This window comes from Taudactylus pleione, unplaced genomic scaffold (genome assembly GCF_031769625.1).
Source record: "Taudactylus pleione unplaced genomic scaffold, aTauple2 ptg000391l, whole genome shotgun sequence".
NCBI lineage: Eukaryota > Metazoa > Chordata > Amphibia > Anura > Myobatrachidae > Taudactylus > Taudactylus pleione.
In genome coordinates, this window is record NW_028284792.1 from 9,512,444 (window position 1) to 9,532,366 (window position 19,923).

The 19,923-nt window shown below is 41.3% G+C and overlaps 1 protein-coding gene across 2 annotated transcripts in view; it reads right to left on the bottom strand.

The window, feature by feature from the left end:
* TMEM132E (transmembrane protein 132E) overlaps nt 1-19,923 on the bottom strand; it is a 481,530-nt gene that overhangs the window by 11,729 nt on the left and 449,878 nt on the right. For both annotated transcript variants that reach the window (XM_088445953.1, XM_088445954.1), the window contains exons 6-7: nt 13,194-13,399; nt 3,050-3,329 (exon numbers count right to left, since the gene is read on the bottom strand). In XM_088445953.1, the coding sequence (XP_088302079.1) occupies nt 3,050-3,329; nt 13,194-13,399 (486 nt within the window). The remainder of the gene's footprint in view (nt 1-3,049; nt 3,330-13,193; nt 13,400-19,923) is intronic.

Genomic DNA, 19,923 nt, shown 5'->3' on the forward strand with positions numbered 1-19,923 from the left:
CCAGTGGTACAGTGGTGTACATGGTAAAAGCAATCATTAATAGATTGATGATAAAAAGACCTGTGACATTACAAAGCTGCATCATAAAACAATGAGATCACATTATTTTTATCAGAGATGCTTAGAATATATTAAAACAGTGTTTCCCAAAACCACTCCTTAGGGCGCCTAACAGTGAATGTTTTCAAGGTTTCCTCACATAAGGGCAGATGTACTAAGCCTTGGAGAGTGATAAAGTGCAGAGAGATAAATTACAAACCAATCAGCTACTAACTATCATTTTCAAACAGTCTGTAACAAGGCAGTTAGGAGCTGATTGCCTGGTACTTTAACTCTCTCCACTTTATCACTCTACAAGAATTAGTACATCTCCCCCATAATCACAAGTGTATTAATTATTAACACATAAGAATCTTTTAATATATGTCATTCATTAATGAATACACCTGTGTTTTGGCAAGGAGATATAGACAATATGGACAGGTGGCTAGGTGGACAGAGAGGGTCATTAAGACCCGCTCGCGAGCGCAGGACACTCGCAAGCGGGTCGATGTTGCCCCACTGCGCATGCGCACGACGGAGGGAGCTCCGTCGTGCGCATGCGCGAGACCCGGATAGCGACGGGCTCTCCGTCGCTCCGGGTCTCGCACCAAAGGGGGCGTGCTGTTGATGTTGATTGACAGCACGCCCCCTTTGGTGGGCATGCCGGGGCGTGGCTGCCATACGGATGCGTTCCCATGGGAACGCCTATCGTCTGAAGCCGGCCCCACTGACATCACTAGTGATATCAGTGGGAGTGATTTTGGCTCTGATAGAGCCAAAATCACTCCAGGGCTTGCGGCAGCAAGACCCTACCGCAGGGTCTCCGTCGCAAGCCCGATGGTCGCGATGGTGTTGACCATCGCGACCATCATTATGGACGTTCGCATAAGCTGTGGGTGGTAACCCACAGCTATGCGAGCGTCCATAAGGCCGCTCCATTTTCATGTAGGAGGGCCCTGATTCAGAGCGAGCGCTCTGGTCAGAGCGTCCGGCTCTGAATCAGGCCCAGAGCTCCTACTGGACCAAAATTATTGAATGGGCCATGAGAAAATGAAAGCTGTTGCACTATAATTTTTAATAATGTAAAATCCCTGTTTATTTGTTTGTTTCTACTTATGAACAGACATTTATGTCACCAAAGCTTATCAGTGCTCATTAACAGTACTGTGGAAGAGTTTTCAATCTTAGAAATTAAGAACTGTTATAATGCGGACTTCTTGGAAACCTAGCATTGCATCAGCATTTGTCAGGGAGAGTGGTAGAACCAATTGAATAGAGTAATGGCATTACTACGCCATGCTTAGTTCCAGGCTAATCAGTATTTTACAGTGTGGGCGTCGGACCACAATTACAACCAGCAGTTACTTTTTTAGCTGGTAAAATTAAATCAATTGCTAATTTTCTCTAATTTCAACTGCCTGGGCGACAGCGGTCCTTTATCAAATGATGAAAAAATAAAATGGAGAAATGTATGTGACCTGTGAAAGAAAATTAATGAAGAAATAGGAACATTTTGAGCACTTCATGGCACAAATACAAATCCATAAGTGAGGAACATGCAGTGATATGTAGTAAAATATAACAAAACTGAGCTATGCTATAAGACCATGCATTTATACATTTAAAGACAAATAAACCTTTAGGAGGATGAAATGTGGTCTGCAGCCCTGTAATCTACAATCACAAACATGACAAAGACAGGTACCTCAATGTACAAGTCATACTCCCTGCTTTATATTTAGTAATATTACAGAGAGCATGAAAAATGTGCATGGTCTTCCTCATCATATAAAATGTAATGAGGCCTATGCAGGACTGAACACAAGTTGGCCATAATTACTCCCACATTGTATGCATGGAGAAAGATGCAGATATTCTCCCGTATGCAGAGCTGTAATCATCTACAGCTCTGCCCCTATCCCTATGATTGATTTCATAGCTGTAATCATTATCAGTGCCCGATGAACCAGCCCTACTCCTGGTGCCACAAATCTGTCTAAAACTAGGTACATCTATGCATACGCACAGCTTCGCATAGTTCAGTGCCGGATTAACAATGGGTATGGATGGAGCAACATCTCCAGGCCTCCAAATAGAAACAGGCCCATCGTCATAACAGCATGATGATAATGACTAGCTGTCTAGCTGGCCATTCATTCGGCCATAACTCAAAATTTTATCTCTAGTTTTCTCACAAAATGCAGCAATTTTTCTATTTTTACGTACAGTATTTAGGGATACAGTGTAAGAGATGTGCACGCCCACATTGCACTGACCACACCCAATAGGCACTGGTCACAGCTCCTCCCCTTCTCGGTATACGCCTCAACATTTTCAGTCCCAGGTGCACATGGTGCTTAATCTGGCCTCAGCATAGCCCGTTAACACGCTCTCACTAAACTTTGCTAACACCCAGGCCCGCCAAGAGCCGCGGCGGGCCCGGGTAACAGGGGGCGTGCCCTAATTGCGATCGGCGTGGCCACGCCCCCTTCCCAGGAAAAAAACACTTTTCAGCGCCGCGCGCTCTGGAGGGGGGGGGGGCGCTCTGAGTCCCCTCAGCAGTGCTCAAAGCCAGGGGGGCGCGATCAGTGTGATCGCTCCCCCCCACAGGCATAGGAGACTGCTGTGGCTGCTGCTCAGCGGCCACGAGCAGTCTCCCACTGCAGCTCAGCACACGCTGTGTGCTGGGCTGTTGTGAGGGAGGTGGGGGGGCAGCGCCGGGCCCCTCAGATAGCCCTGATAATCTGTACCTGCTCCCCCCCTCTCGGAGCCCCTGCTAACACCCCATTACTACCCAGTTTGTCCCTTCAGCCACAAGTGGAGATGCAATTTAGTTGCATATTACTCAGCATCACCCCCAGTTACATGCACCTGGCTTCACAGCATGAGCAAAAACATGCAAAATCCATCTGTAAAAACTGGCTTGCAATCAACTCTACATCAAGCACAATGCAGCCAATTACATACTGATAAACACAAATCACTACATCCTTTTGAAAGTACTCACTTTAAAAACTGTGGTACCAGGCTCCCTTCCAGCTAAGGTGTTACTGTCAATCATTTCTGCTATTTTTGGGTCTTCCACCTGCATGAAATCATTAACCAGGTCAGTAACCTCTACAAGCCAGTTTGGTCCCAACATAGTGATTACTTGGTCAGTGCCTTCAGAAGATGTGGTATGGAACTGAGTAAAGACTTGAAGAGTGGCATGTTGATACTGCAAAGTGCAACCTCGATTTAGTCTTTTGTCTTCCTCTTCATCATCATCATCACTGTCACGTACTGACCTGCCAAACAAAGGAAAATGGTAAGAACATTGCAAATTACTGTTGCACTGTTTATGATTTCCGTTTTAGTAAGATCTCCAACTAGAAACTTAAAAAAAAAAATATATATATATATATATATATATATATAGGAAAAATTTTATTATTAGTAAATAATACTTTATTTTATGAAATGTATGTACATATTAGTAGGAACCAGGTGTTGATAGATTGTGGTGTCAAAATTGGTACAGTAAATTAGGAAGGTGTAAGTTTAACTCAATTAATGAATACCTTCTCTTTTATCTTTTTTTAATTACAATTGAAAAGTAATTTCTACATAAATCAGTCCCACAGCAATGTTGGCCTTGGGTCAGTGGCTTGAAGGTTTGGGAGATAGAAGAAAGTTTTGAGTGAGGGAGTAACTGTAACAGGTTATGAGGGTGCAGGAGAGCTGTGCACAGTGTAGTGAGGCTGAGTTAGGAGATGTTTTGAGATCAGTGGACAAATGTATATTAGCATATATTATTGATAGCCTTATATGTAAGAAGTTTCTTTCTAAAACAGGCAGCCAATGGAGGGACTGACAGAGCAGAGAAAGAGTAGAAGAACATTTTGTGAGGAAAATCAGTTTATCCACCGCATTCAAATAGTGGTGAATGTCTGTTTAGGGAACTACTGCAATAATCAATGCAGGAGATAATGGGGTAGATTTACTGAAGCTTCTAAAATGAAAAGCTGAGGTGTTGCCCATATCAGTTATGTCTGGTGCAAGCCACAAGCCCATCAGCGCTTGTGAACCAGCAGTCAATCAGGGGTGGCCACAGCGAGCTAATCGCAGCAAGCCAAGTGGCAAAGGGAGTATGTCGGCAGAGGGACAAAGAAGAAAAATTTTCAATAATAAAAGGTGAAATGGTAGAAAGACATCCAGGAGCCAGCACAGATGGTGAAAAATCTGATGAGAACAGGCAAATTTTCAATAACATAGAGATGATATTGAGATCTGAAAGAGCTTATGAGTTTTCCAAGTGAAGGGGCATAAATAAAGAAGAGCAGAGGACCTACATATATGTCCTCATACACTATTGCTGCAGTTACGCCAAACAGCTCTTCTTGGGGCGCCAGATCCCATGTGACTCTGCTAGCATCAAGCGTCCTTTTTGCATATTTTTTGCCTGAAAATGCAGCTTAGTTGCAATGTGATGTGACTAAGATGCACCACAACACTGCACTGATTAATTTGATAGGGAACACTTGTATATCTGTGTGCTACGTTGCAGCAGGTTGGGTATGTAATGTTGACAATCGGGATCCCAGTGGTCAGAATCCCGACGCCGGGTTCTTGACAGGATTATCATACCAATACTTGTTGGTCGGTATACTAACCCTCACCCTTTCCCTACCCTAACTCTTTGGTGCCTAAACCTAACCTCCCCCCTTAGTGACTGAACTAACCTTTAACCCTAAACCCCCGATATTTACCTTCGGCATGCCGGTGGTCGTATTCTGGAGCCGGGATCCCAACTGCTGTGTCCCTTGAAGTTTGGCAGGTGGGAAATTATCTCATCTGCGCAGAAAGCAGCACAGAGAGCCTGCCCCTTTTTCAGGTCATTAATGATTTTCATTGTATAGTTATACTGTACTTGCCAACTTTTTGGAGAGCCTGTTGGGGAATCCAAGTGGCAAGTGCAGAGGTCATTGTAACACAATTCACATAATCATTGCCCTACTCCACATTTCGGAATGTCTCAGATTGTGGTATAACACGGCAGGGCCAGGGCATTGATGACATTAATTCTCAGAATCCCCTCATCAAGCACCCTCCCCAACCACATCCCTGGAAAAGTGGACAGAATACAGGAGGTTTTCAAAAAGTCAGGGAAAACTCCCAGAGAAGGCAAGTATGTGTACAGTATACACACCCAACCAACATGACCATGTGACTGGGTTACATTGCCCCACTAAGCACTTATATCCATTTGCGATCTGGGTGGGCCAATATGTAATCTACTATATGGCACTTTATTTCAAATATCAGACTCCCATTCTAAAGTTTGTAAGCTGGCATTTTTACTCCTTTGTTTGTCACTACCCAGACTTCTTATATGACTGGGTTTTTCTCAAAAATAGAGCACTGCGGAGTATGCTTCTGTTGTATAAAAATAGTAAGACAAATAATATAATACACAGTATAAAACGATATGGTAATAAACTGAAGATGCATGTTATATTCAGTGATTTGGATGACTATATAATAGAACTAATGAATAGCATATGAAAAGTAGTGTGTAAAATTTGAATGTGAACATTTTGAATTGAATTTGAACATTTTGGTATCAAGAATAACTAGGGATGCATTTAAAATAAAGGCTAAATATGCCTCATATATAATTTAGGACACTACATTTTCTGAGGGGCAATATATTATATTATTATTTGAGCCTTATAACTATATCACCTTTCCATTAGTAGCAGCATTTGCTTGTTATAAGCTGATTGTGCAAATAGCTTTATCTTCCTATCTCTTTTTAACCTACACTCACGATTTAATTTTTTTTTGTTTAGATTCTTTTTTGAAACCAAAATAACCAGTGTAGAGTGTACAGAACGTGTTCTAAAAGACACTAATCTACTTTACTCTATGGCGTTCAAACACTGCTCTTTAGAGAAGTTTTATTGCAAAGTAGAGGATCCCATACATATATTTACTATTGTAAAAAAAGTCTTAAGGATACCTTAGAGCACAGGTTCTCGAACTTGATCCTCAGGACCCCAAACAGTGCATGTTTTCCAAGTCTCCTCACAGAATCACAAGTGAAATAATTAACTCCAACTGTGGATCTTTTAAAATATTTCAGTGAGTAATGACTACACCTGTGCATGTGCTGGATGATCTGCAAAATGTGAACTGTGTGGGGTCCTGAGGACCGAGTTTGAGAACCACTGCCTTAACATATAGTGCCAAAGAAAAAAGATAAAGTTATTTAGAACAAAGTGGGTGCACTCTGACCTATTAAGTAAGTTATTAAAATAATTGTATTAGATATGCATTAAAAAGAGAAGAAGATATCCATACCCACTTGACTTCCCAAGACACTATAACTGGTTCAATAAATAATAATATACAATTTTTAGTTGTAACTATGTTGTAAACTAATAAGTTCACAACAATATCTATATTAATGTATGCAGTATGTGTGAAGAGGAGTGAAATATTAAACAAAAGAAGTTAGAAGTGTATTTAAAATTGATGCAATGTTTCAGTATGTGTGTTAAGTATAGTATTGCTGTTACATATTAAAGTGATCCCTTAGTATTTATATTAGGACCACTGAAATGGCAAAGATGGTACTCCATTAATCCCACATCCAAATATTCTTTATTATTATTGGTACCCAGATCAAGAGCGTGAGCACTTTTCAGAATGAAGCTGGTAGTCTCTATAAGGAGGGGGCCACATTTGTTGTCCCCCTGTGTAGTAGGAACAAGTCTAATAATGTTTTTTAATATTCATGAAGTAGGCATAGAGGGGAAACCCCATTGACATGAATATGTTGTTGAAATGAATGGGAAAAGCTCAGTGCCATTTTCATTACTGGCACACTTACAAAAGCATGTGAACATGTCAAGCGCTCAAAAAATTATTTTTTTATGCAAACGTAATGCCCTGGAAGGATTAAATGACTTCATACATCAGAATAAAACATGACTAGAAGTTGCAGATAAATATAAAGGAGGTCCTTTAGCAGGGGCGTAACTTGGCAATTGATGGCCCCATAGCGAAAGTTTGTAAGGGCCCCTATGTACCACCCAATGATGAAAAATGTATATAACACATGTGACTCTGACAAGGATGATGGGGCCCCCTCAGCTCTAGGCCCCATAGCAGCTGCACCCCTTGCACCTATGATAGTTACAGCCATGTCCTTTAGACTTGTACTTGTGCACTTAAAATTTGCATATACCACCTCCTTATGTCTGGAAAGGTGTGTAAGCATAGGGTGAATACAATAAAGCACGTTTACATACTGTAATAATTAATTAACAGCAAATGCAGTTACAGATAAGCCTGTCAGTACTATCCACAAGGGCTGAGTTTTCCTGGAGGAGAAGAGTTGCACTTTGTTTCCGGGATATGGAATGCAGGGCCTGATTCAGACCCGGATGCTATTTGCGTCCGCTCGCTGGCTAAAAGGGGCCGGCTATTTAAATCATGTGCTCGCACTGCGTCGCGTAAAGCCGCCCATTAAGTAATAGCGAGAGGCCGCACTATGCGCTCGCACCTGTATACAGACGCCCCTATGCCACTCGCAACACACGTCATCTCCGGCAGTTGTAGGATTAATCGGGAACATCGAGAGCCATCGGAGCTGCTCGCAGCGCTTGTGGTAGCCTTTTCCCACCACACATTGCGAGCTGTTCAGGCTAAAATACAACCTAGTCACGTGTGTAATGATGCTACTTTGCTAATTATGCACGCCCATTAAACACCGTTCTGACGGTCAGGCACGCCTGCGTTCGCACATCCACACCCCCGTTTACAAGCACCTTCCCCTGTTACCACCCACAAAAGCGCACTGTCATTCAAAATAGCGGCAAAACTGCGGGCTTCGGGCGAGCACTTTCCCATTGCAGTGACTGGTTCGCGCACGTGCACTGCGACTCATATGCATGCGTAGACTGCAAAAAATCGCTCAATGCGAGCGAGCGCAGCATAGCGTCTGGGTCTGAATCAGGCCCACAGCCCCATGCTGAATAGGCTGTCTTCCCCTACGACAGATGACAATATATATTGCTGTATATCATTAAGTTGATTAGGAAGATGATGTTAGGCATCTTGAGTATGCCTCTGCATTATAGTAAGTTTAAAGTGTATATCATGACGTTCTTTAAAAGTATAATCATGTGGATGCATAAATATGTATAGAGGTGCATTTTCTGCATGCATTTTGGATGCAAGTATGTCCAACTCTAAATAACCCCCAAAAAAAGCAAAATGGAAGTGGAAAGTCACTGCGCCTTTCTGCACAAAGTTAGAATAAAAAAATAGAACAAAGCAAAACAATTCACATCTGCCAGCCAAATGACAACCATTCCTTGCTATTCCTTTTTCTCATTTTACAATTTACATTTAGTGCATTAGTGTTGCTGGACCAATTAAAAGAAATCACATTAATTTAATATGATTTCCCTTGAAACACATTAACCACATGTCTTATAGGATTTAATTCTTTTGCAATTTCTACTGGTCGGCAATGTTTTCACAGTGGGAGCAGAGAGTGCTTTCTCTTCTTACTTTTCTCCAGAAGACAGAAATGTGATGATACTAAGAACGTAATTAAAAAAATTATACTTGCCTATCACATCACCTATTAATTTAGATGGACTTAGAAAGAGGGATTAACTTTTATGATGTAGTATTATTTAATAGCGAAATTATATTTCCAATTTGTGAAAAGTCTAAATTGACCATCTTATTGCTGGCTTAGATATTTAACAAAAATGAGTAGCGATTACAGCTAACTCGTCATTCTTCTATTTAATGCACATCTCTTTATCTCTCTCTCATATGCCTTAGATAGGAGAATAAACTGAGATCTGCAGCAATCGCTATGTAAATCACTATACAGTATTTAGGGTGACTTACATGGCCATTTACAAATCAAATCTAGTAAAAAAACATCACGTAAATAACTACTTTCCAAAATGAAAAAAACACCATACATACCAAAAATCTAAATCCTTGATTTTTCTACTGTAAGATATAGAACAGGGGATTGATTTATTAAATTGCCATATAAATCTCCATATAAATTAATCTCATGAGTTTGTCTGAAAACAGGTGAAAAGTAACTTTGTAGATGTAATTCAAGTTGGTGATGAGTTGAAGGTGAACATGTATTTTTTTGTGTACGCTTTTGTGGAGTAACATGCACTCGATTTGCTTGCAATTCTGCATCGGGTCCAATGAATGCAGTATTCAATATGTAATATAACTGCAATTACTCTCATGTTACATTTCCAGCACTACACCCACTCATTGAACAACCCTTGACTGCCATAGGCAAATCCAGAACCTAACTTTAAAAAATGCTAATTCATTTGTTTGAAGGTGGCAAGGGCTAATGATCAAAACTTGCTAATGCAAAACTGCCTCACTGCATAAATGTAGGTTCTAGAAGCCCAAATCGTTTAAAAGAGAATCCAATTTATATTGTAGCTTGGATCTATTTCTGTTTTTCTTGTGTAATATAACACTGCTGTATTCTATTTTTTTTCTTAGAGTTTATCAATATCCTTCAACTATTTTGTTCTATTAATGTATCGGTTTGGATCCGTTTAAAACTAGTCTGGAGGAGCGATGCAATACTGTTTCTTCCAGTTCATAACATAACTATTCGCATAAAATCGTAGTTACTGCATTTCTGCTGTTCCTGTGCCTTGTGAGTAGCCTTTTGCAAGAGGACATGAAATTGGAAAACATTACATTAAAGTGCAGAGAGCATCCCAGAGCAGTTCTTATTCTCCTTGCTTTTAGTGTGATTTATTCACAGGTACAAAAGCATCTCAGGAGTAAGAATTACAGCCGGCAGACGGAGACTTCAATTGGCTTTTGCATTCATCCAGCACCAGCCCTTTAAGGCAGGTGGTGTAATTTGTGCTCAGTAATAGTCTTAGCCCCAAATATGTGAATTTAAGTTAGATCAGAAAACTGTATGCAGCCACAGATTTCAAACATGCCACAACGTGGAAGCCAGGCAAATATATTTGTTTTATATCGTTGAATAAACTAAAAGACATTGTGCCTTCCGAGTGACATATAGACAACTGTTTTTTGTCAAGTAAGAAACAGTTAAACGGAAAAAAATTAAGCCATTTCTATTTTCTCTCTTGAAAAACAAACTTACCGATCTTCCCCCTGGCTGAAATCACTAGAAAGCAGCGGTGCAGAAAATTGAAGAGGAGAAATTGGAATTTTCTTATGTTTAAAGTACCAGTGCGTAGGTGCGTGGTGGAATGGGGAACACTGGGGTGTGTTTCTGAGGCCATGTGTACCTGTGACTATAGTACATAATGAGAGCACAGAGCTGGCACTTTATACCACTGAGGGGGAACTCTTGCCAGGCCAATTATGTGTGGGCTTTTCATCTTTCTGTCTGCAACAACAAAAGTCTGCATGAAATTGCTGCATTTTTTTTGTTACCAAAACAGCTATTTACTATACCAAATACTGGCTGCTTAACAGAAAAAGGATGCTATAACTAATTCAGACTATATTATGGCATTGTAATGAAAAGCAAGCATTATGCAATTCATTTTTTTTTAAACTGCTTCATATTAGCAAATGATACATTTGAGATTATACAAGTGCATTTTTCTGCTACTGTATATTTAAAAAAAACAAGCTGAAGCACGGAACTGCTGGGCAGCCCCCAGCCTCCCCTGGCACAGTGGATGACGCGTTATAGCATGCATCATCTACCACCACTGCTTGTGACATCATCCGAGGAGGTGACACCAAAATAGTAGAGCAGATGTGGCCAGCACACCGCTAGTGACACCACTGTCCTGATACTTATCTTTACAAAAGTAAGTTAAAATGTTAATTACTTTTGTAGAAATTAAAGGATAATGAATTAGAACCTGTAGTGTGGTCAAATTGAAATTGTAAATCTAAAGGAACAGACATTTGATTGCACCTGGGAGGGGAAGTAGAACATACTTCCAGTTGATCCCCTTCCCCATTGTATGAACACATCTTGTTTATTAACTCCAGATTGGAACTCAGTAGCCTTTTGCACATGCTATGTGCACATGATACATCTGTCCAGCAGAATGGTGGTAACTGATCAACAAATGTAATATGAATGAATCCACAAATAACACTTTACATTAAGACCACCTCATTGTCACATTATTTCCCTGAGCTCATTTATATTTTATTGCCGCTCATGTGAGCACTGTATGGAAAGAATGCAGAAAAAGTCCCAGACAGCCAGCCAGCCTCAGCCCCAGACATCCAGCCCCACACTTACCTGCTACTTGTTCTTGTTGCTCCTCAGTCCTCACAACAAGCAGTGGCTCCTCTGTCCTCTCTCTCAGCCGCATGGCGTGAAGTAATGATGTCACGCGCACCAGCCACTGGGGTCTCACTCTCCAAAAGAATAAAAAAATGTCTTGCAGGCTTTGAAGCACAGCAGGCGCGTGGGCAGCGAGCGGACGGGCCCTCTTCTCTATCAGGGCTCGGGACTCCAGTGCTGGCCGTTCCCCCTGATGGCGGCACTGACAAAGTCACGGGCCATTACAGACATTTGTGGCAACGACAAAACCAGCAGTGGAGGTCTCTGCACTCTGACATTGTCATGGGCGAGATGCAGGTGAGCAGGTGAAACAGGTGCACTGATGGGGGACTGATGGTGTTGCTGGTGCTTTAGGGGATAATTCTAAGCTGGATGCAAAGTTGCTGTATTTGTGTGAAGTGGTGGAAAACTGATTTGCTGCGGTATGTTAATGTGAGATTTCCGTAAGGCTAATGCGGGAAGCCATATCACCCACTGTTTTCTCTGTTCACAGCCACAATCATCATTATTAGTTCCAGCATTTGCATCTGACCTCTGCTGCAAGGGATCACTTGGGGACCTATTCAATATGTTAATGGTTTCCCCTGATAATTAAGTATCCAACTCGCTGCGAGTTGCTCCAGTGCAGAGACAGCTGATCAGGGACCAGGGGTGCCAATGATGATGGTTATGGATGGAAACACAGTGGGTGGTGCGGCTATACACTTGGAGTCCGGCACATAATGTCTACAGAAGTATGTGTAGTTCCCAGTCAGATTAGTGACCTGATACATTAAACTCAGTAAGTGATAACTTCACTGACAAAGATTTTCCAAGGTAGGTGTGTGTGTTTCTTGTCTCAGTCCTATCTATTGTTACTCCCAACCATCCAGTTAAGTGATTACAGAAACGATCGCTACCTTTCGTTGCTTAGACATATTGAGAAAATGTCATATTTATTGATCATTTTGGTATTTTACTTTTCCTTATTTAAGAACTAACTAATCTATCAAAAAATAGTCAATAGAGAAGCATATTGTTATGGTTTGCACAATATCAATATAATGTAAGCTATAAAATACTGCTCACAGAAAAAGAAGTGCTTGAGGTATAAATGAAGAACATTGATTGAGGTGTACAACAGCTAATATTATGATGCTCTGGGTTCTGAGTAATGTGTGTGACCTTGTGTATGCCTTAATAACTCTATGGATTAGCCTGGAGTGAGCCATATCGGCAGGTACAGTATTCATGGATACTTTCCAGCTATAGAAATCCCAGATAGCCTCTGAATAGGTCATTACTCTTTATATATTGACACTGTTTGATTTAAAAAAAAAACTCTATTCTGAGCAATATTTAAAATGTACAAGGTGCAAAATTGTAGTCTACTCCGGGAATAAAATGGCACAATAATAGCCCTGACATTGATAATGCATAGACTACATTTAAAAAAATTTGATGCTCTTATCTCCTATTCACGCTGTTAAGTTTGATCCTTTGGATGCCAGGAGGATTATAGCATGCCACCCCCAAAGCTTTCAGTTCATGTTGGTTAATACTGGAAGGTGTTGTATTTGTAAAACCTTAGGTGATTTAGGACTACTGATATTCTGATTATTTTGAAAATAAAGATTATATATATTGTATATAAATAATATATATTGCTATTCTATCCTCTATTATTAAAAGTTCACATTCTGTCATTTTATTGTTGTCAAGAACTCACTAATAATTTATGTAAGAATACGTTATATAATTTTTTCCTAACGGAATGGCTAGTGTTAGTATTTAGTTGTGCACTATATATATATAATCTTTTTACCTTCTGTCTGGTAGAATTGGAATTCTCCAACCTTTCACCTGACTTAGTTTAGAGTCAGATAGTTCGATGGATAAAGGAAGCTTGGGCACCCATACAGTCATTTCTAGTAGCGCGCTGAGGTGTTCGTAGGTAAAGTTAGCTTGGGCATTCATCGATCCCCTGGTTTCCTTCCCACTAACAAACAAATAGTCACAGCTGCTTGATACCTGTTAAGAGAGAGAGAGAGAGAGAGAGAGATGAAGAGAAAGATAATTAAAACACAAGGAATTCATGTTTTTTTTGTACATTCATGTCAGGGAATGAATTAGGATACTGCTGCATCTTTGCAAAGTACCCAGGTCTATTTGTGGACATGATTCAGATGGAACTTTAGCTTTAGATGTACAAATCTACATGCATCCCTTAATGGTACTTTCTTAATTGAAATTTTGATCAATTAGCACCTCTTAGTAGTTGTAGAAATAGATTTAATAGTATCAAATGTAAGTCTGTAGCAACTGCATTCACAAAGATCTCTGCATTACTATTATTAGAAGAGGTTATAGGAGAAAAGTGACTTTTTATAATGTGTACTACGATCCTATCTTGGCTCTGCTGTACAATTAGGGGCACCAGTACATAAAGAGGTTATCCTGAAACTGTAGGTATGTACAGAGATAGGCAACTAAATTAATGAGGAAATGGATACATTAGTTTTAGCGATGACTGTTAGTTTGGGTTGTAAACACTGGTGAAAAGACAAGAAAGAGGAGAAAAAATAATACTTTGAGTGCCCACACGATAAAGAGAACCATTTTATACAATGGAAATGTAAACCTTAATTATAGATCTAATTATATTGCTTTATTTAATATGTTGTGATGCTATGCAGACTTGTATCCTGACAAAGTACAGCAAATTTAAGTGATGTATCCACCATGGGTATAGTGCCCACAGCCCATGAATAAGAGGTACTCCATGCCAGCCACTTGATCTATCGACCCACCTTGCACCTATAGTTTTGTTAGTAAAAAGGAGGCTCAGAGCAGCAGTTACTTTATTAGTGGGAGTCATTGATGCCATGTACAGTTATTCTTCCTGCATGGAGCAAGTATGACAGTGTGGGGCGGGGGATTTGGGGGGGCTGCTGTAAAGACAAGAACCCTCACCCACTAAACACCATAGCAGGTTGGAACATGTGGGAGTAGGAGTGCTTGACTCAATGGTGTAAAGATCGGGGACAAAAGGGGAGTGGGACAGAAAAGGAATATGTCATATATATTACCACACCATTTCACTGTATATTTTATAGAGACATAAGCACACAGGCCCACTACATTCAAATGCCCCTGCTGTGACTTGTAGGTCTCCAAGTGTTTCTGTTATAAGCGTAGTTACAAACATGTGTTCTACTACAGTAATGTGTTGGTCAATACAGATTCTTCAAATATCTAGGAGAAATAATAGAGTTGCAACCTGTATTGTCTTGAAAATGCTCTAGCCCATTCCATTTCTAAAGTAAAACATACACAATAGCAGCTGGTCCAAAAATTGCATGGGAAGTTCATGTATGATGCAGTCTCCGAACATGCTTGTCAGATGTAAGAATGTGTTGCCCATTATATACAAAATTATGAACTGCTGTAAGGAAATCTCAGAATTTAAATAGTCAGAACTGTTAGACCTTTTTTGGGCACTATTTTAACAAATGTAAATGTAAACCCATGCAATCTTTCAGCTAACAAAAAAAACAGCATTCATAATAATTTGGAACACGCTGTTCTATAAGCTGCAATTTTAGTTCCAAGGCTTTTACTGCGCAACCTGTACAGCAGAGGTACATAACCTTTTTTTTCCTGGGAACAAGACTAACATAAGGAGTCATCCTTGTAAAATTGATTCTGGTTAAATGAATAATGTATTTCCTTTGAATTGCATTATTGTTAGCTGGAATATTTTATTCACACATAAGTGTTATCAAACGAGGCACCTAAAATAAAAATAATAATGTTAGAATATTTTTATTCTAATTAGCTGATTTGTTTGTGAAATAGAAGAGTTTACAAAAAGAGGGTGATGGTACCCCGTTACTCCCTCATTTATTAAGACAATAATACTTCCCAATAAAAATTATTAAATTGCATTTCAATCCTGTAATATGACACTATAAAAGAATTGAGCCAATAAGAAGTCTACATTATACAAAAAGAGCAGGGCATGAAGGTCAAAGCACTGAGAAAGAAACAATAAGATGAGTATGAATTCCCTCCTCTCATTATCCACAACAGGGGTGGGTTGTATGACGCATTGCAATTTGCATACACTGCATCCTGCCACTCATAGCATGCATGCCAGCGTTAGTTACTACGGTATGCATTAGGAAAATTGCAAAGGACCGATCTCCCAATAAGAGCTGTCCTTTGCAAGTGAGGGACTTATGAGTCTATGACCCAGAAGTCCCTCTGAAGGATGCATGCGTCATGGGGGTCCTGGGAGGGATCCGATTGGATCACTCCCAGGGGGGGCATCGCAAATAGAAGCCCATAGGCTTCTATTTAAACATTTAAAGATGGCATTGGCCACTGCATCCAAGCCCCAGACTAGATAGCATTCCGGGGCTTGGTGCATATGAGAAATGTGGTCAAACCCCCGAAAACTGCATTTTGGGGTGTTTGACCGCATTTCTGGCTATGGTGCATCCCGCCCCTAGTGAGAGACAAACTTAGATCCCGAAGCTAAACAAATATGGGCTTTAGAACAAGAGGAGCAGAGCAAAGCAGGGATATTCACAGGTCATGCCGATTATATGTTTTAAGGAAATGCAATCCATTTAATAGAACTATAATAAATGCAACTGTAACTTTGTTTTGTTATATAGAAGATGTTTTGTTGTGGATGTTTCTTCTCAGAGCATTCAGTGTAATAGTAGTAGTAGTAGTAGTAGTAGTAATAATAATAATAATAATAATACATATAATTCTTAACAAAGAACCTAATAAAGAACCACAGCTACAATATTATATTAGCTGCACTTAAATGTACTGTTGATGTTCATATGTTGTAATAGACTTTAAGATAGTTCTTTATGGTGCAGAAAATATGACAAAGAAAGGGTTTAATATCACAGCATCATTAAGGTATTGTCATTAAAGCACCAATCTCCTTACTGTATGCATATATTAGAAGAGATATAATTGCATTGGAAACACATTGTTGCTGAAATATGTTGACAATTGGTCTGAAAACAGAGTAATAAGAGCTTATAGGTTGCATTTCCTTTGCCTGTCATTCATTCCTATTTGTGGCAAGTGAACAGTGGAAAGATGGATTTTTACAAATATATTACTGATGTCTATGAAGATACAGCAAAGCAGGGAAAAGTATATGCTCTACTTCCTCCTTTCTTGCTCTACTTCCTCCTCATCATGTGATAAGAGAGCTATGTGCCCTGCACAGAGGGCATGATTCAGAGCCGCTCGTAAGCGACCGCTCGTTCGCTCTGAGCGATGTTTGCACAACTGCGCATGCATCTGGGTCATAGTACGCATGCGCAAACCAGTCATTGCGGTCGGAAATCGTGCGCTCGCAAAACAGCGAGGGGCTGCTAATTTGACTGACAGAATGTACCGTTTGAGGGTGGTAACAGGGGAAGGTGCTTGAAAACGGGGGAGTGGAGATCTGAACGCAGGTGTGCCTAACGGTGAAAAGGGCGTTTAATGGGAGTGCATAATTAGTAAAGGAGCGTCATCGACCACGTCACTTGGTTGTCTTTTAGCCTGAACTGCTCACAGTGATAGCGGTAGGAAAAAGCTACCACAAGCACTGCGAGCAGTTCTGATGCCTTTCGATGTACCCGATTAATCTAATAAATACCGGAGATGACGTGTGATGCGAACGGCAAAGGGGAGTCTTTACAAAATAACGAGCGCATTTTTCGTTCACTCGCTCAGACATAGAGGCGTCAACAAACCGCAAAGAGCGAGCGCTCAATTTAGATAGCCGGCCCCTTTTTTGGAACGACCGCCCGCAAATAGCGTCCGGCTCTGAATCAGGCCCAGAGATCACACTACAGGGATTAGTGTTTATCTGTCTCCATATGCCTGGCAAACCAAGAACTTAGAAGAGGTGGACTAGATGAATACGATGCACATATAACCTAAGGTTGATCAGACATCCGAGGATACAAAACAGTAATGAGATGCAACTAATTTCGTTTTTGCTTTTTACTCTCAGCTGTAACTGGAACGGTAAAATACTCTTGTGGTGTAGTACAATTACACTTCATCAGAACCACAGGCGAAACTAGACAACTGGCAATGGGTGATGCCAGATTCATCCCCTCGCCAGAAGTTGTGTTACTGTGAAAGTTTGACACTTTGTTTTGTGACCATTAGTTAGGCAGGAAAATTTTCTAGCCTTATCCCTATTTTCAGGTCATACTTTCTGACTCCTGGTTGAGGTGAATGGCTGTGGTCAATACAACCTAATGTTCACTTTATGGTGAACAGCGGGCAGGGCACAGTCCGGGAGAATATGCACCGCCATAAGGGCAATTACCTGTACAGTGCACTGCGCCGACATTCATATATGAAACGTTGGTGCAGCATGACTTTCGGCAGCATCATACTGTACCAACAAAACCAGGCACTGCAGCAGGGGACTTTAAGCCAGACAGACCGCCTGAGAAATAAAGCATTGGGGAGGAACACTGTGTGTACACACACACATCACCAGTACTAGGGTGTACAGCGCCCCCCTGCAAACTATAAAGAAAAAAGGGGGTGTGGTCTCACAAGGAAGTGGGGGCATGGAGACCTTGACATACAGGATGTACCTCCTCAGGTCAGTGTTCTGGATGATCCAAGTGCACAGGGAAGAGTCCAGAGGGAAGAGGGACAGAGAGGAAAAATTACCAACAGAATTCCCCCTGCCGGCGCTACTGCCTGACATTTTGAAAGGCGCAGTGGCAGCCGGCAGTAACCATGGACTTAGCAGGCTAGCGGAGTGAGGAGATTGCCTTTCCTGCCTCACTGCTTTGCATCTTTTGCTGAGTGGATTGTGCCAGCCCTGCATGTATGTATGTATGTATCTAAGAACATTTTTTATTACAGATAAATTTGTTACTAACCCTCCCCTGCAAGCTGCAGCATGAAAATTTGCCTTACCTGGGGAGAGCAATAAAAATTGCTTTACTCTGACGCCCTCTCCTCTTCCTCCTTGTCTGGCAATGGCAGTTGTCAGTGTCATAGTCACTGAGTGACTCATCTCTGGCCAGTGTCCTCCTCAGGGCTTTGCTGCACAGCTCCTCCAGACCTCTACAAGCTCTTTTTCACAGCAATGCAGAGCAAGCGAGCACGCACTGCCTGGCGTCATGACGTTACATCACACTCACACACGGGCTGATTTTCATTGGTCCGTCTAACATGCGGGGTCAGCGGAGATGTGGAGCAGCAATGTTAACCTGGGGACTGGTCCTCCCGCTCCGGGCAGCCACGCAGACAAAGCATTTAAAACAATAATAAAAATGGTGGGTCGGTGAACAAATCTAATGGGTGGTCCGGTGCAACCCCAGACCACCCCCCAGGTTTGCCTATGATTGGAACCTATATAAAGTACTAGCTGAAGTACCCAGCATTGCCCAGGTTTAAATCTTCAAGTTATTAAGTTTTATTATGTAATGTCGTCTAAATCCTTCCAGTGGACAGCCCTGAACAGGCTTCCTGGGTCAAACTTCTGCCAGGCGCTCTCCGCCGTGAGGTCCGACCGGGACCCCAACCAATCCATTAGGCATCCCAGACCAGTTGCCACCCCTCTGTGAATTTTTCATCCAAATCCATCCAGTGGAAGGCCTAGAACAGGATCCTTGGGTCAAAGTTCTGCCCAGCATCCGCGGGTCAGTTCTACCCAGTGTACACCAACGGGGGGTCCAAATGGGCCCTCAACACCCTAGTATGTCTTCCTGGATCCAATGTTACCACTCTGTGAATTTTGTCCAAATCCGTCCAGTGGAAAGCTCAGAATAGGCTCCTCGGGTCAAAGTTCTGCCCAGCATACACCAAAGGGAGGTCCAACTGGGACCTATATAAAGTAATAGCTGAAGTACCCAGCGTTGCCCATGTTTAAATCTTAAAGTTATTGAGTTTTAATTATGTGATAGCGTCTAAATCCATCCAGTGGAAGGCCCAGAACAGGCTCCCTGGGTCAAAGTTCTTCCAGGCGCACTCCGCCATGATGTCCGACTGGGACCCCAACCACTTTATTAGGCATCCCAGATCAATTGCCACCCCTCTGTGAATTTTTCATCCAAATCCCATCCAGTGGAAGGCCCAGAATAGGCTCCCGTCAGTTCTGCCTGGTGTACACCAACAGGAGGTCCAACCGGGACCCTAACCCCCCCACACTTAAACGTGTCCTGGATCCAACTGGATCACCTCGCATTGTTTTCATCCCAATCGGTGCAGGGGTGTCCAAATGCATAACCGGAGAGGCAAACAAACAGATAAATAAATAGAAAAACAGACCAATGAATTTTATATACAGTATAAGATAATAGGAAGGGAAAAATGGACGATTTATAGAAATCATCATGCAGATCACTTGTTTCACTGATTTACATGTCCATTTGCAATTGACCAAGTCTAATAAGGGTAAATCACCATGTCAACCACTACTTTTAAAACCACTAATATAAAAATAAAAAAGCCTATCAAATCACAGAAATCATTGATATCTACAATGTAAAGTATAAAAC